The sequence below is a fragment of the Hydra vulgaris genome, chromosome 03, assembly GCF_038396675.1.
Source record: "Hydra vulgaris chromosome 03, alternate assembly HydraT2T_AEP".
Lineage (NCBI taxonomy): Eukaryota > Metazoa > Cnidaria > Hydrozoa > Anthoathecata > Hydridae > Hydra > Hydra vulgaris.
In genome coordinates this window covers 13,756,502-13,782,424 of record NC_088922.1, presented here as the reverse complement: position 1 = coordinate 13,782,424, position 25,923 = coordinate 13,756,502, and the positions used below count along the sequence as shown (strand labels likewise).

Genomic DNA, 25,923 nt, shown 5'->3' with positions numbered 1-25,923 from the left:
CAACTTCTATACATAATAGTTCAACACTTATTTCCATTTTGGTTTCAAAGAAAGAACAGGTCGGCAAATTCGGCACTGCCGAAATTAAAAACTATTTATAAGCCGAAATTATCTCCTTAGAGAAGTCCTTGGGGAAACTTTAATATCTTATAAGCAGGGCTGCGGAGTCGGTGAACCGCTGTTCCAACTCCAACTCCGACTCCTTAACTTATCGAGGACCGACTTCGACTCCGACTCCGACTCCCGACTCCGACTCCGACTCCGACTCCTCCAAAAGTCACCAATTTGTAAAAACAAATTTACCGCATTAAAATGTTAAGATTGCCTATTTCATCGCTATAATATAAATAATCCGACCACATAGTGCTTTAAACAATATTTATTAGAAAACAATTTCTGAACTAAAAAATTTTCTGAACTTTTGTAAATAGATATACAATAACCTCTTATGCAGTCACTAATAAAATTATGAATTTGTTTTCAGAAATATTATTGCCTCCATCAGATCTTCCTTCATGGATGTCCTCAAATCTGATCTTATTATTTTTAGCGCAGAGAACAACCTCTTCACACTAACTTGAGTTGGTGGCAAGGCAGTAACTACTCGGGCAACTTCTCCGACCATTTCAGGATACATATCAATTGCTTGCAGTACTGTTACTTTTGATGAACGGTCAAACTGTTCCACTACTTTTAATGCACATGAAAAACTGAGTTGAAATTTACTGGCAGTGTTATCTGATAGGGATGACTCTTTTTCCATGCGTTAACGCTTTGTACGGTCTTTATGGTCCAAATATTTCTCAAAATCAAAATCTTCATCAGTAGATGATGTTGAAGATGTGGCAGTATGACCCAATTCTTCTTGTTCCTGACAGTTCTGTAACTTGTTCATTCTTACAGCTATTTCAAACAGAGCTTCTTTTCCTTTAGTCAGCTGTTGATCATCAAGAAGTATCCGATGCATTGGGTCTACATAAACAGCTGCCAAAAGAATCTTATTTTCTAATAGTACTTTTTCTCTCTGTTTCATTGAAGCGGCAATGCCACTTGCAAATAACACTCCTTTTTGAGACAGGCAATACATCAAGTTTTTCCACTCCTTAAGGAAAATGCCTGGAGTTAAGTCCTCTCCTTGCAGTTTTTTAGTCACTGCAAATGGATGTTTTAGCAATTCTTTAAGCTCTTTCACCTGTTTCCATTGGCTTTTATGTAGCATCAATTGAGGATTAGCCAAGTCTACAAGAAAGGGTTTCAGTTCAACCAAGCGTTGAATCATTAAATAGGTACTTCCCCATCGTGTGACTTGATCAATAATTGCCCCTTTTCCAGCGCATCTCTTCAAAATTGAGTCAACTTTAGGAGTTCTGGCTGCAGTAGCCAATTTTCTCAACTTTTCAATTAGTGCAGCAGCATGTCCTTCTTGCAGACCATCCCGTATAGCCAGCTGTAGCGTATGCATAGCACAGTGCATGTGATGAATGCGAAAACGTTTCGACATCGAAGTTCCAACAAGCTCATCTAAACTGGCATGTTGCTGTTCATCTGAAGCAACTTCGGTTTGCTCCTCTGTCTCTATACTGTGTTCCTCTATTTCAAATATATCTGTTTTTCTGAACCCAGTATGTTCTTCTAGCTGCCTGAAATAAAACTGGAGAAATTCGCTGGTGTGATGAGCTTTGGTGTCTTTTACTGCCAATGTCTTGGTAACTATTTCATTATTTTCACAAACATATCGGACATTGATCGCAAAATAGTTCACTCTGTGACGTGTACAGCCGTCCATTTTAAGAAACACAAAGCGTCCTTTGAGAGATTCTTTAAGTTCTTCTTTTTGTTTAAAAGCTTCTTCAATCACTAATTTTCTAATACTCTCTCTCTCTCCAGAGAAACGCTAAGCTTGCGGGCCATTTCTCCATTAAGACCCATAAAAGCTGGTTTTGAAAATAATGATATAGGCAAAATTTGAGGGCTAGAGTTTGATACTTAAGCTTTAGACTGACAGAACAAAAAATATTTTAATGAATAATATATATAAATTCATATGAATTTTATGAAACTTTGAAAGATTTTTTTTAAGCTGGAGTAGGAGTTGGTATAATTTTTCCGACTCCGACTCCGACTCCAGCCAAAAAGAGCTCCGACTCCGACTCCACGACTCCGACTCCACAGCCCTGCTTATAAGACCGCACTTATAAGGCCGATAAATATTAAATTTTTAGAACCTACTTATACTTTAATATTATTCCCAAAGCTGTTTATGGGAATCCCAAAAATATTTTTTCATAGGACATCCACAATAATAAAAGCAATCTGGAAAAAAAAAAATTATGACTTTTGACCTTTGCCATCGACCAGGGTCAAAGGTCAAACGACCAAATGACCAATAACTTTTTTTTTATTAAATTTATCACTTTTTTGTATAGACACAAAGTTGTTCATCTATGCAAGAGCTTCTGTTTGCCACCAAAATCAACTTCCTAAGTATAATAGCAAAAAAGTTATGACGTTTTAAATAACCAAGGTCAAGTGAAAAGGTCAAAACTTTGAAAGGTCATCTCAGAAAATAATTGACCTCAAAAAAATTGAAATCAAAAAAATTTACATTTTTCTTCTGTCCATATGCCCAACATGTGAGCCAATTTTCATCAAAATCCGAGTCGGTGATGTCAGATGGGTGGTTCCACTTGACGTGGAATGCCCCACCTGTAATATAAAAATAAAAGTTTAAACTAATATTTTTAGAAAAATTGTTTATCTTACTACAATACCCAACTATAATTTTAATATTCCAATTAATAGATATTTTTAGGTTTCTTTTGAAGGGGTGCCGAAATTATCTCCCTGCCGAAATTACCCTACTTTACCCTACTATGTAATCATGTCCATAGGTACTACTAAATTGATGACACATGATTTATGTTTCAAAAAACTATGTTGATTCTAGTTTAATAACTTTTCACCTTATAAAAAATTAAGTATGCTGTCATTTGGTTAATTTATTTAAGTTTTTGTAATGAACAACGTCTGTGTTCTATGTGTCTGTGTCTTGTTTTTTTAAAATGATAAATTTTGACCAAAGAATTCAGAGAGTACAAAAGAGTTTCTTTTCGCTGATTTACGTGGTTTAATTGAATTTTTCTTATTTAAATGTAATTTAAGAGTTTGAATGGAGAGGTCAAATTTCCATGAAGTTTTTTTAATATAATGAAATTTAGAACCAGTTGTTTAATATAAACAAGTAAATAAAAATTTTAAATAGTTAAAAAATTATCAGGGATTGGTAATTTTAGATTGTCCTTGAGCATTTTCTTTATAAGTATTTATTACACGTATTGGTGTTAAACGAAGATATAAATCAGTTTAAACATTTTTTCAAGTAAATTTTATCAACTTATTTAAAATTGAAAAACTCTTTTAGACATAGTTTTGAGATTTCATAACTTTTTATAGTTTACAATGTATTTATATTTATAACCTAAAGAAACTTCTTAAGAATTGGTGTTAATATTAAACCGTTTTTTTTTAGACTTTTTAATATAAAAAGTTATTCAAACCTCTTTATCACATTACTTTGATAAAGAGGTTTGAGTAACGTATCAATTTAAAAGTTCATCTATAAAAAAAAAATTTTCAATCATAGGCAAAGCAAAGAAACTCGAAGTTAAGATAAGAGGTCTTTAAAAGTTTATCTAAAAAAAAATTTTCAATCATAGGCAAAGCAAAGAAACTCGAAGTTAAGATAAGAGGTCTTTAAAAGTTTATCTAAAAAAAAATTTTCAATCATAGGCAAAGCAAAGAAACTCGAAGTTAAGATAAGAGGTCTTTAAAAGTTTATCTAAAAAAAAATTTTCAATCATAGGCAAAGCAAAGAAATTCGAAGTTAAGATAAGAGGTCTTTAAAAGTTTATCTAAAAAAAAATTTTCAATCATAGGCAAAGCAAAGAAACTCGAAGTTAAGATAAGAGGTCTTTAAAAGTTTATCTAAAAAAAAATTTTCAATCATAGGCAAAGCAAAGAAACTCGAAGTTAAGATAAGAGGTCTTTAAAAGTTTATCTAAAAAAAAATTTTCAATCATAGGCAAAGCAAAGAAACTCGAAGTTAAGATAAGAGGTCTTTAAAAGTTTATCTAAAAAAAAATTTTCAATCATAGGCAAAGCAAAGAAACTCGAAGTTAAGATAAAAAAAGTCTTTAAAAAAAGAAAAGAATATACATAAAAACAAAAAAGAGAATTGGGATAGTTTTAAATTATAAACTTAAAGTTTAATTTCCCTTAAAACCTTTTAATAACTTGTAAACTTATATTAATTTATAAATAGTTATTTATAAAAATATAAACTATTGCGAAACTGTCCGTGGATGGTATTTTTAGATTTTTGCTTTATTTTTACCATCTACAAAAAAATAGTGTAATGTGAATTTAAATATATATGAACTAAATGTCATCATTATTATGTTTTAATACATGGGAAACTAATTATTAAGGTCAGGGCCCGCGCGAGTAGGTGTCACGTGGAGGGGAAGGGGGATACCATATCAATTTTGCCGGAAAAAAAAATGTCCTCGTTTTTTAAAATTTGCCGTCTGCCTAGTCAACATTTGCCGACTGACTGTCTAAATTTGCCGACTGACTTCTCTAAAGAGTCTACGTTTGTCGACTGACTTGTTTAAAAGGGTCAACTTTGCCGACTAAATGAACAAAAATATCATCGATGAGGGGGGGGGGGGGTAAGCTAGGGTAACTTTCCTACCACCCTTAAGGTAACTTTCCTCCCCCCCCCTCCTTTATTACACCGCCTTTAACTGAGGTTGCATTTTGTCAAAGTATTTAAAATTTAGTAATATTCTTTATTATTTTTGTAATTAAGTTTGCATTGAAGTATACCCATAATGCATTGTAAAATTGTTTTTGTTTTCCGCTGCAGCTACTCTTTTCGATGATTTTTGTTTTGAATAAGGGGTTGTCCATGAATTACGTCACGCAGTTTTGAAATTTTTTGAACCCTTCCCCCTTCTTTGTAACGCATCGTAACACTTAAAACACGTAACCCCCCCCCCCCCCCTCAATATTAAGCAACAATTTCGTACCCCCCACTTTATGAAAAAAAATGTTAACATTTTTTTAGGGGGGGGAGGGGATAAACAACAATTTTAAATAAATAATGTTTGTAATTTTTTGAGCTTCTTTGAATTAATTAATTAGTACTTTTCAGTCTTTTAATGTGTTTTTTTCACCCTAATAGTTCCGTGTAAAATTGTATAAATTAATATCGCTATCCTAAATATAATACCAATTTTAAAAAGCTATTCTTCCAATATATAATACATGCAAAATAATATGCAATACATTTTAATACATAACAACATATTATTCATTCAAAAATATTATTTTATGAATACAATTTTCTCATAACATGCACAGTTAGCGTGGACGAGTGGGTTCTGCTTGAAAACCGAGGGTTCCAGATTCACTTCTCGGTATCAATGTTATTTTAAATTTTTTTTAGATAGTGCACAAAGGTTTTTGTTTTTTTGTTGTTGATGCACACTTTTGTGAACCAACTAAAGTTCCGTATTTGCACATAGTGCACTGCACATAGACTTTTACAGTCTATGTGCAGTGCACTATGTGCAGTGCACTATGTGCAGTGCACGTAACAGTCCGTTAACAGGCTGTAAATAATCCGTTAACGGAGTGTACACATCAATTAAGTAAGATTTAGGCGTAGTCGATTTTAAAATCAACATGTTACATCAACTGAGTGTTTTGGTTTGGTCCGATACTCTTTTATTTAAAAGAAAGTCTTTTCTTTTAAATAAAAGAGTATCGGACTAAAACAACAAGCCAGTAAAAATTTTTATGTTTTAAAAAAGTGTTGCATGTCAAGTAACCCTTTACAAAGGTCAGGGCGATAAAAGAAATAAAATAAGGGAGACGAATTCTTAAAAAATGCCGACTGCTTTTATTAAAAAAAAAGTTCTTAAAGCTAAACGTGTCACACACACTTGTAGAATTGCCTCGGACGGAGGTGTTCAGTTTACAAACGGGTACCATAACAGTTATTATATTCTTATAAAACCCTTCAAGCCTAATAAAAAAAGAGGCAAGTTTACAAAAAGAGTTTAGATTTTAAAAAAAATCGTTGTGGTTGTTTGATGTTTTGGCTTGTAAATGAAAAATAACATTAGACTGCAAATGTAATATGGTCACTGAAAAGACTGAATGCTCTGTTTCAATCATTTATAATTGTGAAAAAAAATACTAATCATTAAACTAAAATTTTTGTGCTTTCAAAGAAGTGATGGTATTTATTGTACAGTGCAGGCAATAATGATAGCTCACCCTACAAAATTTTAATTTTAGTACTAACGGTAATAAAATCGAGAGTTTATTGCTAAATATTTATATTTTACTAATTAAATAAAAGTGATCGGTTTTGACTCCAAACGCAAAACAGTTGCTTATTCAACGGGCTTTAAAAGGAGAGTTAAGTTTTAGTCAGCTTCAACATGACCTAAATCTTGAAGTTGGACCTCAATGGATTCGTCAAATTCTCCTGAATTGTGAAGACTTGAAGTATTGCAAGAAAATGACCTCACCAATGCTCACTCAGACCCACAAGCAGAACCGTCTTGAGTGGGTAAAACAGCATGTAACCTGGGACTACTCCAAGTGAGTCAAAGTCATCTTTTGCTATTCTAACTTTATTTTAGGAGCCTATAGGCAAATCTCAGACGTTAAAATTTTATCCACTAATAGTGGCCTATATTTAGGATTGAGAAATTCCAGAAATTGACCGGAAGATCTTTTTAGCAAAGATCAGCGGTTCTTGAGGGATATAAGTTCGGCTATTAAATCTCGCAGTTATTCTGAAGATTCATCTGTTTGACAAGCGAGTTTATATTAGAAAATTGGGATTTATAAATTTGGTTTAAAAGAATTATAGGGGCAAAAAGGCTTTTCAAAGAGTCAAGAGTTTTTAACCACTAAAAATGAATTTCTTTGCTACCGACTACATTGAGATGATTGAGTTGACAATATTACGTTTTTATCACCATATTACGTTTTTGCAAATCGTGCTAATTTCAAATCAGGAAAAATCATTTAGAAGTATTCAAGTGTTTCCTTTATTAGTTATGTTATTATAATATATTTAAAGTAGTATTAAATATGACTTAAAAGATCATTCAAAGCACAGTTTTAAAAAGTCTTAAACACAATACTGTTAACAGATTAGAAGCAGTTGGAAAGCTGCAAGTTTGCAAATGTTCTTAAAAACCATTATTTTAAAAGAAGCTGCATTGGGCGTGGACCTCTTCTAAAAGAATCGATAACTTTCTGCATAATCTTTTTGCTTTTCACACTATTGCGATGAACCCACAATAAATGTAAATGTAATAATAATATGCAAATGTTATAATTTGCTTCTGAATGTTTAACAAATTCAGTTGTATTGCTTGTAACGACTGAGTAACGATTTTCCACTGTTGCTAAGAAGGTAGGGATAACCGCAAGACATACAACAAAGGTTTGTAAAGTGCAAAAATATATTAATTGCTGGGCATTTTGTTGCTTTTTACCAATTAATTTGCTGCCAAATCTTTACCCTATCTTTATATCTATTATTCTCCATATCATATTTTTGTCCCTGTATTTTTGTCGCGTCTGTTTTACCGCATTTTTTTGAAGTGATTTAAAATAGTATATGCAAATCTCAAAATCATTTGATAAAAGTCACAGAATTTTTATTTGCGGAATATAAATTTAAAATCTAAATTTTCTAAACCGTCAATGATAGTTATCCTGTTCCTGATATATCAGCCGTTTCGTCAATAGGATCAAAAAGCTTATAGATTCGTTAAATAATTCTTCAATTAGTGCCTATATCAACTACTGATAAATGTCTAAAGCTAGTTTTGGGTTTTATTTGATGTGTAATGTGCATCCCCAGCCAAAGTCTGTAGACACTTTTCTAATTCTAAGAATCAGATGAATCAGTTTTTTTTTCAAAATAAAAAGGGAACGTTAGAACATATTGAGAAATAATATAAAAACTTGAAAAACTTCGTAGACAAAAAATGCTGATAACCTATGCACCTGAGTTTTTTTTTACCACAAATGCTATATTTAAATTTCCAATTTTTATAAATTTTTTATTACAGAAAGTTCGAAATTTTTTTTTTTTTAAATCTAAGCAAAAACTTAAAATCAATATTTTATTGCCGCGTTTTACTGCAAGGCACAAATACATACAAAAATAAAGGTTTAATAAAATAAAAAATTTATCTAATTTTGATAACTCAGAAAAGTAGAAGACTTATAGTTTGAACTTCTCTGTAAAATGCTAAAAACTTTGACTTAGTTACTTATGATTATTTTGTGATAAAATAACTAAATTAGATAAAAGATTTTTTTTCAACCTAGACTATAAAACATAATGATTATCATTAAATAATAAACGTACAATTATAACTAAATAGTAAATAAAATATAAGGTTCTCGATTATTTTTTACTCTTCGTTTGGCAAGATAGCAGTTTAATTCATGAATGGTTAAAAACATTATAATGTGTTTGCATAGCGGTGCTTTGGTTAAGTACAATAATTTATTTTACTATAGCAGTGCTTTGTTAAAGTTTTAAATTTATAAGAAGTGTGTTTTTAGAACCGCTATTAAAAATTTAATGTTTAGCTTTTTCTACGATTTTAACTAGAAAATGTGAGAAATATTTTCAAGTGAATGTTTTTTTACTTGTTTTTAAGATTCTAAAGATGAATTATGGATGCATCGAATTACTTCATAAAAAATTGATAGTTTATTTTATATTTTGTCTTTATTAATTATTAACTTTAATAACTTTAAATGTGACATAAGCTTTATAAAAACGTTTTTACAGATAGAAAAAAGTCTGCTTTATAGTGTCAACACATTCATAAGTCTGTGTTAATTTAACTTGTTATATAACTTTTTGTTTTGTTATATTATCAAAAGGTTAATAATGGGTCAATTTGAGTCCTCGCTGTCATCGTTATTTAAAAACGAATCTAATGTAGAAAGTCTGGCTGAGCAAACTAAGTTTACTAGAGAAGAAATACGTGCAATGAATGAAAAGTTCAAGAATGAATATCCTAAAGGATATTTAACCGAAGAAGAATTTATAAAAGTGTATTGTGAACATGCGACCGTAAGTTCAAATCGGACTGCAGTTAGTGCAAAACTTGTTGCTAAAAAAATCTTTCAATCTCTTGATCGCAGTAAAGATGGAAAAGTTGGTAGGAGACAATAATTTATTTAAGAGATTTAATTTATTTTATATTAAACAAACATACATAACAACACACACGTGCAAGCGCGCTTTTCAAAACTAACAAGAAAATCAGTATTTAACACCTCTTTATTCGTGGTGTAACTATGGTTCTTTATACCCTGCTTGTGTTAGTGTGTGTGTGTGGGGAGGGGGGGGGGTCAAGATAAAAAGAGGTTTTTTTAACCTTAAAAAATTATACGTACGTATATTTTGTCGAAACGTACGTCACAATACGTATGAAAAACGTACGTCACAAATACTTTTCACAGTGTAAAATTAAAAACAACAACAAAATAATCATACTAGAATATTGTTATGATGGAATATTTTTATATAGTAAATCATAGATGAAGTTAAATATTAATTTTATAGTCTATATATATTTTTTTAATTTTGTTATTCGCCTCCTCAAGGCCGAGAAGGCCACTACAGACGAGGAGCTTCCTAATAGTGGTTATAACTCTCTCTCAACCGTATAACTCCGAAACACGAACCTTGACGAACAAGGCCGCTGCGCGGAAGTTGAGCGCGTTACTACCAGGGACGTAGTGGGGATCGAACTTGGAACCACTCGCTTATGAAGCGAGCGCTTTACCACTACCGCATAATACAGCATATTAATAAATAACTAAGATTTGACATTAATATAGCGACAGATTTTTTTCTTTGCCAGTTTTATTTGGTTCTAATGAGTAAAGGTGCAAAATACAAAAATTATTTGCAAGATGACACTTTGTCGTGAGATTGGATATCAACTGTAACGGGTAATGTTAAAAACACAATCAAATCAGTTACCACGTTCAGATATGATGAAGAAGTAGATATTACGCTATTAGTAAGTTTGTTACATAAAATTTGTCATCTTCATTATTATAACAAATCAAAATTTTTGATAATTGCAGAAAGATCATTTTTGAACTTAATTAATTAAAGAACTATTTTTGCAATTCTATTGAGAAAAAGCTTCGTTAAAGATTAACACCTCAAAGAAAAAAACTATGGATGTTGACCAGCTCATAAAACGACTAGTAGAGATTGTAAAAGCAAGTAAATACATATTTATATATCAACGTAACCATCAATCATTAATCAAAGGTTTGTAGAAACCTTTTTTTATGACATGATTGAAATCCAAAAATTTCAGTCCATTTTACAAAATAGGCTCAATGGTTTTAGTTTTTTAGAAATATGAAAAATGAAATATGAAAGAAATATGAAATATGAAAAGTCACATGAATATTTTTATGTCTTATGAAAATTTTTATGAAGAATTCTTATGTAAAAACTATCATTTAAAGAAATAGAGTCTAATATCTCTGCAAAATATCAAAATACCAAACTTCTTTTCAAAATATGGTCTGGCAGGGTTTTTTGTTTTGTTTTACAATATAATTGGAAAAAAAAAGAAAAACAATATCATTAATACAAACAAAAAAGTCAGATTTGCATCATAATTATAAAATAGATTCTTAGATTAATTACTTTTATGAAAATCGAAGACAGAAATTTTACAGACAGTTTACTGCTTTCCAAGCTGATCGAATATGCCAACTGTTCAAGACCAAGATCAATATCAGTGATCTCAAAGACTCTGCAAAATGTGCAGAGTTACTTTGCGCCGGAACCAAGAAGGAAACACTCCTTGTTTTGCTTGATTTCAAGAAACACAATATAGTACAAGAGCATAATGCTTAATCTGACGAATAAGTCGTTCAAAGCTGCAAGAAAAACATCCTCTTTAAGAGCAAATAGCGATTGAAAAAAAACCAGGTGTTTTTAGCAGCAGGTGCCTAAACCCTTTAGGAAAAGGTTTGCCCCACCAATACTCTCAAATAAAGTTAAGAGGAAACCTTCAATCTTTAGCAGAAAAAGATGCCAAAGCAGCAGAACAAGTAGTATTTTCAGTTATTTTCAATATAGAGATATCTCCGGAAACTATTCAATTTGCTAAAGCATCCAGCAGGCCTCCACTTACAACTATCCCTGGTAATAATTTGTACTTAAATAATTTTTACATGTATATTTAAAGAAAATCTTTTAATATATATGTAAACAAGTTTTTAGTCTCTTTAAAAAGTAAAAGTAGAAAAAAAAAAAAGTAAAAAGTTTTAAAAATTTACACAAATTTTCTAAATGAAAGTTTAAAAAAAAATAATAAAGCTTATATGTTTTGGTTGTAGTTCAAAGTAATGCCCAGCCTACCTCTAGTACTCCTAACTTAACCAATCTAGCTTTTGTAAATGTACAACTATAAACGGGCCTATAAAACAACGATTAAAGAAAATTGTCAGAACTGTAAGCCAAATATCAAGCAGCAAGATAGTAGAGCCAAATTTTTATATAAACTCTTTAACACTTGAGTAATTTCTTCATCTGGAGTCAATATCAATGTGTACAAAGAAAAGTTGTTGCGCTGCATAATTGATTTGAACAGTAAGCATCTATAAAGAACTGCTAGCATAATTTGAGTTATTAGAAATAAGGCAACAGAAACTCATAGCTTATGGTTTATAATGAAATGAACATTTTCACTATCATATTTCTTGAATGCTTTTAGTTTAAAAACTATGAATTTTGATTTTAAATTTAAAAGTAGTATTGTTAAGTATTTGTACTAAAAGAGTATATTTAGCTATTTGTTAATCAATTTTTATTCTTGAAGAGATTTAAAAAAAATCTTAAAATCTAATCAGGTGTTATTTGATGGTAACACAATGCAAAAAACAGGGTTTGAATAGTTATTTTTTCATTTAATTATGAAAGTAATTGTGTTTAAGAAGGCTTTTAATTTTTAAGAAAATCGATGGCTGTTTAGCTGTGTGTCTTCCAAATAAATTAGCATGGCGTAAACTACGTTTTGCAGTAGAAATTCAGTTAGTTCCATAGAATCGCCTCGTTTGTACATTTAAATAGACAGCTGTAAATCAGGGATTTTATTTGCTCTGAATCGTGAGCTTTTTATCCTGACAATGTATTGTTTTGCATAATCTTTCTGGATACTTTCGATTCTTTGCAAATCCAGAATGTTCATATCTCTTCAAAGTTTAGAAATTTTCGGATGCTACTGTATTTATAATAACTTCTCATTAAGTTCAACTCAATAATGTTTGCTAATAAAGTGCCATCAAAAATTTAAAGTTATAGGAAAAATTAAACTTTTAGACTAAATTAACACTTAATTTTATGCTATTCTCAAATAATTTTAATTAAACCTAAGAACTTAGTTTTTAAATTATTGTTTCATTTTTTTTTAATATTAATTTTTAACTTGAAGGTTTTGCAATTTAATTGAACTTCTTAAACGATATTTAATTTAAATTATTTTATTAATAACATTAACTGCTTTAATTAGTTTTTTTTTTTAAATGATGTTTTAAGTTGTTCCTATAAAACGTTTAGAAATTTTGCAGGTAAAACCTTAACCTGGCTTCTCCAATAAATATATATCCAGTCATAAAAAACCCAAAACTCTTGGCATGATGTATCGAGTTTGCTCATTCGTTAATAAGCTAAGTCTGAATTTGACATATTTTGATCTAATTCAACTATGCAAATATATTATGTTAAAGTGCGCAAGAACCAAACCTTTTAAAAGTTTGTATGCTAAAAAACACATTTTCAGAATCATGATGGTCAAGACGCCGAATCAGTTATGAAAAAATGTGAAAATGACGAACGTTTGTCTGCCCAATAGTAGTAATATTTAAACTGAAAAATATGTTCAATCCTTTTCAATTATATATTCAAACTTTTTTAAAAAAAATCAATATTCTGGAGAGAACGCGGCCAAACGGCTTTTATTGAGAAAAACAACATTATTTAGTCTATTGGCGGCGGTAACAGGAATTGTGTTAAAAATGCGTAGCAAAATGCATATTGGTTGCAACGTTTTGGCGCAAATCAATGTGATCAACTATGAATTGAACTATTTCTTTTCTAGGCTTGGTGTTTCAGCTACTTTATTTTCACTCGACCTACTTTTAGATTCTATAAACCGTAATGAACAAAAAACTTTTTGTTGTCTTTTATAGCTTAAAGTCTCTTCATTTGTTGAATCAGAATATTGAGAGCGGTATTGAAGACGTTTACCTTTAACTGCTTCTCTCCATTTTTGCGCAAATGAACTTCATTTTGGTTTTTCTTGAAAGATCTTTTTCTTTATTGTTCTTTTTCGAAAAAAGTCTGATTGAAAACTAAAACTTGGTCGACAGAAGGGAATCAAATGTGCTTTATTAATGAATTTGTACCAAGATATATAAAATCTGATGACATTCTAGATTATATTCTTCATAAACTTCATCTCGTCATCTAAGGAAATGTTTTCTGATTGAAGTGAGTCGTTGACATTTTATTGCATGAAGAGCATTGAACCAAAAAATTGTCGTGATGATAAATTCAAATGACTGAATCCATTTTTCCAGAGGTTTTACATCATTTAATAGATCAGCAGTTAGATCAAGGTTATGATGTTTTTGCAAAGTTATAAAAAATTCCCGAGGTTGTTTAACTAACGGCTTCACAACCTCAATGCAGTGGCGGATCTAGCATTTTTTGATCTTTGAGATAGCTAACTTCCAGACATGGAGCAAACTCCAAACATTTATATGTTTATACTTATATCAAATAAGGATGCTTTGCAAAAAATTGCGATGATTGGAGCTTAGGAACAAAAAAGCCCCCAAAATTTAGCCCTACCTGCCCCAAACGTGAGAGCAACAAGTTGATGAAATATTTTTTGTATTATTTTCAACTAGACTTATATTCATCGATAAATTTTAAATTTCATAGTAAAATATTTTAGCGTTCAAAAATTATGACCATATAAAGTTTAAACCCCCCTCAATTTGAGGGGGTTGCAAATTTTATATTGTCATAATTTTTGAACTTTGAGAGATAATACTATGAAACTTAAAATTTATCGATGAATATAAGTCTAGTTGAAAATAATATAAAAAATATTTCATCAACTTGTTGCTCTCACGTTTGGGGCAGGTAGGGCTAACTTTTTGGGGCTTTTTTGTTTCTAAGCTCCAATCATCGCAATTTTTTGCAAAGCATCCTTATTTGACATAAGTATAAACATATAAATGTTTGGAGTTTGCTCCATGTCTGGAAGTTAGCTCAAAGATCAAAAAATGCTAGATCCGCCACTGCCTCAATGCGTTTACTTTATTGGGTTTGCAAGATTTAATGAAGAGACACACGGCTAAAAATTTTCATCAAATATGACTTTCACTAAAAAGATTGTTTAAACCTGATTAAAACAATTCTTCGCTTTGACAGAAGATTCAATGGAATGAACACTAGCAAGGTTAAAGTTACGAATGCTGCATGGCATGTAAAGAGCCATGTAATGAGGATTCTTTTGAAATATAGTTGTTTGTACGTCTTTGTACACATGAAATATGCAGGCTCCGTTTTCATATTATTGACTTACGCAGTTTGTTAAATTGGTGTCATTTTGGTCCAAGACGTCCGTATTTACCTTGGCAATGACATTTTTTTTGAGAATGTTGACCCTGACAAAACTTCCCATCTTTTATCAACAGTATAAAAGAAAAATCGGAGTACAAAGGTGATTCGCTTATTATAAGAGATGTCAGGAGTTCTGTCAACAATAATGGTTTAGTAAATGGCTGCGTGAGCATCTTTAATGATGACACCGTGGATGATTCCTCCACCCTTTTTGATAAATTTATTTTGAGAGCTCAAACCCAAATATTGAGCATCAATTTTATTACATTTTTTTGGGGGCGGATATCTTTTTTGAAGTGTTAATAAAAGGGTTGCTTTTTCTTATACAAACAAAGCAGCCAAAGCTTATAAATATTTATAAGCTTTGGCTGCTTATAGCTATATAAAAAGGGTCTAACGAACGAAATTATTAATGCCTTATCAATCTAGTTTAATAAATTAAAAAAAAATTTCAGCCGCTCTGCGCCTCTCTACTCCTGCGCCCGAGAACAAAGTACCCAGTGCTCTCTCACCCCCCCCCCTTCCCTTTTGCAGCTTTGAATAGGAATAAAGGAACATTTCGATTCTGATTATAAAAATTACCTTTATTTTGTTCAATTCATAAAAAATTCCCGCATCAAGACAGCATGGTGAGTGCAATATATTACCAAAAATATTTCTCTTCAAAAGTATATCAAGTTGGGTCTAAAAAGAAGCGTAAACTCATAGGAAACTTAAAAAATTCAAAGCTTTTAAATAAAAATTTATTTTTATTTAAAAAATTGAAAATTAAAACTGGTTATAAAAATCACATTTACTTTGTTCAATTCATAAAAAAGTTCCCGCATCATGAGACCTGACAACATGGCGAGCGCAATATATTACCAAAAATATTTCTCTCCAAAAGAATATCAACATTGGTCTCAAAAAAAGCGTAAATTTATAGGAAGTTTAAAAATTTAAAGCTATTAAATAAAAATTATTGTTTTCAAATTTATTGTAAAAAACTAACATTTTAAAACAAAAATTGAAACAAGGAACTTTTTAAGTCGTTTTATAAAAAATATATTTTTTAAAAAGATTACGATTAGAAAAGATTGTTATTTATAAAATTTCACTTCTTTCAGGGTCCAACATGATACTCTTTGAGAAAAAAGTATTTTTAGTAAAATATGACACCTTCCATATCTTCGGTTGTCTTCGTGTGGAAACTTTTTTTTAGAACAAGCTCTAATATTAATTTATAAATAATCAGGTCACAAAAGTTCATCATTTGTGACCAAATACAATAACAAGAACAAAATTTTGCAAAAATCTTTTTAGTCATAACCCTAGTCTACACTAAACTTTGCACAAAACAAATATTTGAAGAAAAAGCATGTGTAGCAGTTTCCTCTCTAATATTTACATTATGGAAAATTATTAGTAAGTTGTTTCAATATTAGAGAAAGCTTCTAACCTTTTTTGCACTTAAACTCAAGTCACATATACATGCAGGCCACAATCAGATTTCGCAATAACTTCAACATTAGAACGATCTAGAGGAATGCTTAATCAAAGTGGTTGATCGAGTTTATTTAGGCGCCTTAATCAAAATCACAGATTATGGTTATCAGCATGAAATCGTTTTCTGAAAAATTTCCTTTGTTGGACAAAAATAAATTCGATTATCTTAAAATACCACGAAAAAAATTTCAAAATTTGCTGTGGTAAAAAAACTGCAAGGTTTATAGTGTCAACTTCGATCAACTAAAATCGGGCAGACATAAGTGTGTTTAAAATAGTTTTTGTTTATTATTTTTATTATTATTTTTTTTTTTTACACATTTCAGTAAATCGTTTTACAATGAAATAGTTAAAATAAAATATTGTTACACAAAAAGAAATAAAAGATTAAATAAATATACAAATTAAAAAAAAAAAAGATAAGGATTATAACTGGATGGTATAAAGGTCAAGTTGATCAACCTCAATGTTCGAAATTGTTTAGGAGACGGTTTTTTATAATTAATTATAAATAATATAATTAATAAAAAAAATATTTTTAACAATAATCTATGATATTGATGGGTTAGTCCACTTGGTTATAAATAAAACATAGTTTTATAAATGCAGAAACACAATAATAATAATTGAAAAACGAAAATTGAAGGGTTCGTCCACTTGGCCTTACACCATCCAATTAATTAATAATTTTTATTAGTTTCATTGCAAGTAGTTTATACCATTTAGAATATATAAAGTTTTTCTAATGGAGCTCTGTTCTTACTTAACATGAATATTCTTTACATTTATAAAATTATCATATTTAAGATTCTTTGTTTTTTGTTTTTGAATTGAATATTGAAATTCTTCTAAAATACCCTTGAATTTGCAGAAATGTCTAGAGGTCCGAGAACTTTTAAAAATATTAAAAACTTTAGAAAATCTTTCAAACTTTCAAGAAACTTTTAGATCTTTCTAGAACGTTCTATGTAAGTCCATTTTAGTTGCAATTGACAAAGTTGCTATATATATAGAAATATAATTTAGGAAATATGTAGTATGCTATTATAACATCTTGAGTTAAATGATGGATGAAATGTCCTGTCTTCTAATTTATATAAAATTATACAAAATAACTGCTCTTATCTTTATAATAATAAAATAAATGAATTTCTTCAGCGGGATAATATTATTCATTTTAATATTAGAAGCTTAAAAAAAAAATTTGAAAATTTTTACAATAAGTTAAAGAAACATCGGGTGTTTTTAACGTAATATGCAGATACAGAAACGTGGTGCAGCTCTGACGACACTGCATTGAACGCAAATCTCCATCTCTCGGGCTTTATGGTCCCGCTTCCGCACAAAACAAACAAGCGAGGTGGTGGTGTTCTTATTTATGTAAACAATAATTTGCAGTTTATTATCAGGCCTAACGTGAGTATTTCTAATGGCGATCAAGAAACTATTAATTAATTTAATTAATTTTTTAGTTAATAAAAAAAAATTTTTAATAATTGAAAATAAAACACTCTATAAAACTTACGCAAAACGATTTGAAAGATAAAGAAAAAACCCTTTAAAAAAATTACTAAACCAATTTTTTTGATAAATACACAAATGATTCTAAAAAAAACATGGAAATGTATAAATAAAATCATTAGTAATCACAAAATAAAAATGTGCTCTCTGTCCAAAGTTATTGAAATTAATGGCAAACTCTTAAATGATCCTATTAGAAGCAAAATAAATAAGTATTTCGTATCAGTTAGACCAAACTTAGCTAAAAATTTCCTCATTGTCACTAATTTTAGAGATTTTCGTAAATAATTTTAATTTTAACAAAGTACTTAATCCAGATTTGTGAAACAGCTCTGTACATTTGTTATTATGCTAGCACGTTTTAAGTTATCGCACCTTACCCAATGACTAACGAAAACAAAAACAAAACAGAAGATTTTGAAATGCTGCGTTTCAACGTCTTCGAAGCTGCTAATGATATTTTACTAAATGATTTTTACGACTCTGGTGCGCATATTTTTCACAGAAATAATTTTGATTCGAAATATTTTGAAACTGAAACTTTTAAAATTGAACTTGAAACTTTAAAAAATAATTTTACTGCAATAGACATAAATATAAGAAGTATAAATAAAAATTTTTAATAGATTGCGATTACTCATTTAGTATGATTTGCATAACCGAAACGTAGTGTTCTGATGAATAATATTAAATATTGCTATTGTTATTTTTTATAAACCTTTGAACAAAACAAGCTTATTGGACTGTTGGCGTAATCCAATATTTTCCTTTATGCAATTCATTTCTAGTGTACAACTGACCATATGAGTAAAGACGCAATGTTAAATATTTCTCTATAATTTTTTTTAAAAGCTGTGAAGAATGCATGTCTTCAGTCAAAATCTCATGTTCTAAATCATGCATATTTAGTTCAGAAAACAGCGCATCATTTGCAAGTTTTTGATTTATGAAGTGAACAAGAACGGTTTTAAGATTTTTTCTAGAAGATATTTTTAACTTATGAGGGTCTGTCCCACACACCAAAACTTTAAAAACATGCTCACATTTTTCGACAATCTTTAAAACACTACAGGATAGAAAGATTAAACCATCTCGATTTTTAAAAGTTATAAAACTTTTCCATGATGAACTGCAAATTAAAGAATAATCATGATCAGTGGACAAAGTCTTCTGAAATCAAACTATTGGCACAAGTCAAACATGTAATTTTACTATAAAGTTTTCTAAAAATGAATCCTGCAATATATCCAAGTATTGCTTCTTTACAAATTGAAGTAGAGACTGATGAAAAACAACCAGCAAGGTCTTTAAAATAGTTAGAATCCTCACTAGATATTGTATTTTGTTCAACAAGAGGAGATCTCCTTTAATAAAAAGATTGAGCCAGAAGATCTTTGATCAAAAGTAAGGCAGTTGCTAAATTTTGATCCTATGATAGAGTTTCTTAATAAAATTCTTTTCAAAGCAGATTTTAACTGGCGTGCATCTGGATTGTTATTGAAACCATTTTTGCCGCGAATACAAGCAAATAATAATTCAACGTGATCTTGTGGCATTTTATATGTTAAAATAAATTTAAAAGGATTCTCATGTCTAGATAAAAGGTTAAGGGATAAATCTCTAACACTTGTGGCTGCTACAATGAAACCAAGTGCAAATGTCTTTATTCTGTGTTTAATTAAAGGAATTTTAGATAGGTCTGATAAGTTAACTTGGTAATTTACAGATTTTTCTATGGTTTCAACCCATTTTGGAGCTTCATTCAAAAACAAGGTTTCTTAGATCCTTTTTCAAAAAGGTTTTTAGAGTTTAACAAGTTGAATAATTTGTCTGAAGTTCTAATAAAATTAATTGTGCCTTGGGCATCGATAAAAGTTGGATGACCTGAAACCATCAAAAACACTACAGCATCAGCAACTGAACCACTTAGCGTTTGAGCTGCAATTTTAACATTCATTTTATGTCTGTGAAAGTCAATGTGTTAATTGCCAAGTTTATTTGCAAACTTAAATCCTTCTTCTTCTTGCAGTTTATGCAATGCTTTAATATGATACCACTTAATATATCGATTTTGTTCATCAACAATGATACCGATACTACACAAAGCGTTTCGAGCTAATTTAAGCATATGACAAGAATCAGGGATATAATATATAGAATGATCATATTCAGGATGGGGAAAACTACCATGTATCTCTATAATTTTACTTCCAAATGAACACCCAAGATTCTTCATAGCACTAAAGTCAACATCACATCTTATACTCCAAAAATTCAGATTATGAGTAGCACATAAATCTAAAGCATTTTTAATTAAGCAACAAAAATATGTTGAAGAAATTTTATCACACAATATGTAGCCTATAGGACATTTCGAATGTCCTATAGGCTAAGATGATGTCCAGTTTGAAAGTGAGCTTACGGCAGGTAATGAGAATGTAGATTTAAAAAGTTCATATGCTCTTGGGGAATAAAAGTGCAGTGTTAAGGCAAATTTTTTAACTTCTTCAGAGTATCTATAACCCTTTTTTTTTGCCTCTATTTTTTAATTCAGATTTTAAAAGTTCTCTAGTCAGCCCAGAGAAGTTGTTCGCAAGTAATTCGGCAACATCAATGGAAATAATTTTTTTCTTTTCTAATTTTTGAATAACTAAGTGAAGCAATTTGGTTATCTTTTCGTTTAAGCTTCGTTTTAATATTTTATTCTATTTTCTAAGTAATAGTTTTTTTGGAGAATTTTGTTTAAGTATTTTTTTCTTAATAGTATTTGTAATTTCAGGGTTAGGGTCAGGGTTAGGGTCAGGCTCTGTTACCTCTTTATTCGAGATAGAACAAATTGTTTTTGTTCAATGATACATGGAAGTCAAATATTGAAGGCACAATATTTTTTTTCAGAACATGTTTCCCATTCTCTTGGCACTCAAAATCTTCTAATTTAAAATGTTTACTGCAGATTCTACTATATTTACTAGGTGCAACTTGTAAACATTTAGCTGCCGTTGCCCATTTTTTACAAAGAATTTCATCATTTAAAGGAAATCTGTGAAAAGAAATTAAACTACTTTTATTAAATCTGCTTTTACAGTTGTAGACCAAGCAATTATTAACCATATTTATTATTCTAAATAATAAAGAGCATTATTTTCAAAAATATATCTTTCTTGTTTTATAAATACATACACACACACACACACACACACACACACACACACACACACACACACACACACACACACACACACACACACACACACACACACACACATTATCCCAGACACGCACACACACACAAATATATATATATATATATATATATGTATGTATGTATGTATGTATGTATGTATGTATGTATGTATATATATATATATGTATATATATATATATATATATATATATATATATATATATATATATATATATATATATATATATGCATATATGTATATATATATATATATATATATACATATATATATATATATATATATATATATATATATATATATATATATATATATATATATATGTATATATATATATATATAAGTATATATATATATATGTATATATATATGTATGTATGCATATATATATACATACATATATTATATATGTATGTATATATATATGCATAAATACATATATATATACATATATATATATATATATATATTTATATATATATACATATATACATATATACATATATATATATATATATATATATATATATATATATATATATATATATATATATATATATATATATATATATATATATATATATGTATATACATTTTTACATATGAATATATATATACATATATATACTGACACTCATAGCGAAGTCTTTACTATTGAGATAACGGGTATCAATCAAATCAAAAAATATTATAATTTCCGTTTGCTATAGACCTCCAGAAAGTTTATAATTAAATTTTCAAATTTTTTAAATGAAATTTTTCTCAAAATAAATGACAAGGGAAAAAATATTTTCTTTATAGGGGATTTAAATATTAACAGTCTAAACTACAAAGAAAATGCGATTACAAAATTCTTTTTTGATAATCTGTTTCAATCGTGTATCCTCCCAACCATCAACAAACCTACCCGGGTAACCCCAACCTCCGTCTCTGCTATAGAAAATATATTAACAAACACATTTCTAGAAACCTCTTTAAAAGCAGGAATTATCAAACCGATTTATCAGATCATTTTCCTATTTATTCTTCATTATCTCAAGATTTAAGAATCTATAAAAATCCTAAAACCAAAATTTATAAAAGAAAAATCAATCAGTTTTCTATTAAAAAGTTTAAAGACTCGCTATCGATAGTAAATTGGGATGGAGTGTATCAAGAATTTAACCTTGAAAACACAAACTCCACATCAATTTATTTATAAATATTTTTCTAAATCACCTTAATAAACATTTCCCTGTTGAAGAGAGAGAAATAAAGCTAAAATATTTAAACTGCCGATGGATAACTAACGAGATTAGAAAATCATCAAAAACAAAGCAAAAACTCTATATCAAGTATTTAAAAAACAGAAATGAAACCAACTTAACTACATACAAGGAATACAAAAATCTATTTGAAAAAATTAGAAAGAATTCAAAAAATATATATTGTTTAAAACAACTACAAAAAAGCAATAGTGATATAAAAAAAACCTGAAACATATTGTAAGAAATAATAGGTAAAAACCATACTAAATCAAATAATTTACCCGATAAAATTATCGTTAACAAAACTGAATATATCGACAAAATTTCTATCGGTGAAAACTTCAATAGTTTTTTTGCAAACATAGGCTCTAACATGGCTTCAAAAATTCAATGTCCTGATATCTCGATATTTGAAACCTATATCACAAACCAACATTTCTGTTGAAATATTTTCTCTGGACTAAACCATGAAGAACTAGAAATTGCAAAAAACTCGCTTTAGACGAAAAAGGCCCCTGGGATAGACGACATTTGTAGCTATGTAGTAGTAAATGTGTTTCCGGTGATAAAACAACCAATCTATGAAATATTTAAATCTTCGATTATTACAGGATCTGTACCGAATAAATTAAAAATAGCTAAGGTAATACCAATATTAAAAACCGGGGATTCATTTACACTAAACAACTACAAACCTCAGTTCTTCCTGTATTTTCAAAACTTTTGAAGAGAGTAATATACAATAAACTGTATAAATATCTAACAAATAAAAAAATCCTAAATGAAAAAAGTTTGTCTTCTAAAAGCAACATTCAACCGAACACGCAATTCTTGATCTTAAAAATAATATAAATGACTCCTTTAAAAACAAAAAATACGTCCTTGGAGTCTTACTTGATATATCTAAGGCGTTTGACACAGTAGATCAGGCTATCTTAATTAGGAAAATGGAAAAATATTTGCACTAAACTGGTTCAAAATTTTTTTACTAGACAGAAAACAATGCGTTATTGCTCATAAAAAAAAAATTTCAAAATTACTCAAAATAAAATGCGGTGTCCCCAAAGGTTCCATTCTTGCACCTCTTTTGTTTTTAATATACATAAACGATCTTCCTAAAGCCTCAAGTAAATTGGATGTCATATTGTTCGTAGACGACACTATCTTATTTTATGCATCCTCATCAATTACGGAACTTTATGAAACTACAAATACTGAACTTGAAAAAAAAACAGTTGGTTAAAATCTAACAAATTCTCGCTAAACACAGAAAAAACCAAATACATTCTTTTCCATTCTAACCTTATAAAAATACCTCCGTATTTACCTTCGCTAAATATAAGTACTAAAGAAATAGAGAGAACCCAAGCAACTAAATTTCTAGGGATACTTATTGATGAGAACAGTTCATTGAAATCACATATAGATATATAAAATACCACAATATCAAAAATCATTGGTATCCTTTACAAAGCTAGTTCCATACTGTCTCTTGATAATTTCAAGTTCCTATACTTCTTGTTCATACAAAGCTACTACATATACGCTAATGTTGCATGGGCGAATACTCATAAATCCAAACTAACCACACTATATCGAAAACAAAAACATGCTGCAAGAATAGTTTTTAATAAGAATAGACTCTCGCATGATGAGCCACTTTTAAAAAAATTGAAAGCATTTAATGTATATCAAATCAATGTAATCCAAAATTTTTATTTGTGCTCAAATATAAACTTGGACTTGTTCCTTCTCACTTTTCAAAGAATTTCTTGCAAAATAGCAAAAATAGATGCCATACCAGAAAAATGAAAAAAAAACTTCAACGTTCAAAATTAATAAAAAATAATAGACTTATTTATCAACATGTGAACTACTATATATTACATATTTAGCAAATAATGTACCTATTTATATTTAAGTGTATTGAAATATAATTAAAAAAATTAAAAACTTCTTTTTGTCTGCATTTTTTGTTTTTTGCATTTTGCATTTTTATTTTCATTCTGCCGAAACTGATAACATCATTTTTTAAATAGAAACTTATTTTAAATTGAAGTATCCAAAAATATTAGCAACTCGTAGCGGTTTCTTGATGACAAAAACATCGGTCTTCTGCAAGTTTCCCGCGTTCTTTGAAGTAACGGGTGATAGCTAAAAAGTGAGAATAATTCTAACCCTCTTAAATCAAACCGCAAAAGTCAAAAAAAGAAAAGTACTTCCATGTAAAACTATACTTCCTTTATTTACAAACTTATCAAATGTTTTGATTTGCATCAGCTAATTCAGTTGTGTTTAAAATGCCATCAAAATATTTTGATGACGTTTTGATGGCATTTCGCTAGTACATCTTATATAAGATGTACTACGCAAGCGAATTGTACAGTTCTATCAAATGTACGAAAATCTCTGCATAAAGTTTTCTGTGAATGATTTTAAAACCGAATATGTTCCAGTTTCAACTATTTACAGTGTTTTGGCATCCTTTACAACTAATCGTAAAAGTGATAGTGGAAGACCAGCTAAAATAATGAACAAGAAGGGACTTTGTTTGCTTCGCGGTGCTTTCAACAACAATGATTCAATAACTCAACAAGACGCTGCAGAAAAGTTCAAGTGTACGCAGCCTTATATCTGCAAATCGTTGAAAAAACAAGGAATAGCTTGCCGAAAAAAAACAAGAGCAACGGAATACACTGGGCAACAAATATCAACTGTGAAATCTCAATGCCGCTGGGTGACCCGAAGTTACACTAGGAAATGTTTTGTTTTGGATGACGAAAGTTACTTCCCCCTCTCCAAAACGCAAGTTTTAGAAGAATTTAGATTGGCCTACAAAATGATTAAACTTAATAAAGCGGTTGGACCAGACGATATCAATGTAAATATTGTTATTGGTTCTTATGACCTCACAAAAAATATTCTTTTTAAATAATTTTTAGTTACTCAATTAAAGAAGCAATTTTTTCAGATGCTCTCAAAATAGCTAGAGTTGCTCCAATCTTTAAAGGAGGTGAACTAGCTAACTCATAACTATCGCCCGATTTCAATTCTCCCTGTTTTTTTAAAAATTTAGGAAAGAATTTTGTATAATAGAATATATAACTATCTAACTATAAATAAAATATTATACAACAATCAATTTGGATTCAAAAAAAATAATTATGCTGACCTTTATTTTTTTAATTTATGTTAACGATCTCTTTAAAGCATCAAATTTGACAACAAGTATGTTTTCTGATGACACAAATCCTTTTTTAAATGACAATAACTTAACAGCATTATTCAACAAAATGAATACTAAACTCATTAGAATTTCTGGCTGGTTTAAGTCAAACAAACTATCAACAAATATCGAAAAACTAAATGGATCCTCCTTTACCCAGCTTCAAAAAAAGATCTAGTTTCGAATATACCTTCCTTGTATACTGATAATAGTGAAATAAAGGGATCTTAAGTGACTAACTTCTTGGGTGTTTACATTGATGAAAACCTCACACGGAAAAATCATGTTAACAACCTAAACAATAAAATTGCTAGAAGTATAGGAATGCTATACAAATCAAGACCTTAAAAACATTGATATTTGTTGAAATAAATATAATTTATTTCAATTATTTTACTCATTTATTCATTGCCATATTAACTATGCCAATACTACATGGGGTGGTGTAAATAAAAG

General features: G+C 29.5%; 1 protein-coding gene across 1 annotated transcript in view; it reads left to right on the top strand.

Annotated features, from left to right (window-relative positions):
• Nucleotides 1–8,871: 8,871 nt before the first annotated feature.
• Nucleotides 8,872–25,923, top strand: part of LOC101236305 (neurocalcin) — a 28,305-nt gene continuing 11,253 nt past the window's right edge. The window contains exon 1 of the mRNA XM_065792397.1: nt 8,872–9,275. Within this exon, the coding sequence (XP_065648469.1) occupies nt 9,002–9,275 (274 nt within the window). The 5' untranslated portion in view covers nt 8,872–9,001. The remainder of the gene's footprint in view (nt 9,276–25,923) is intronic.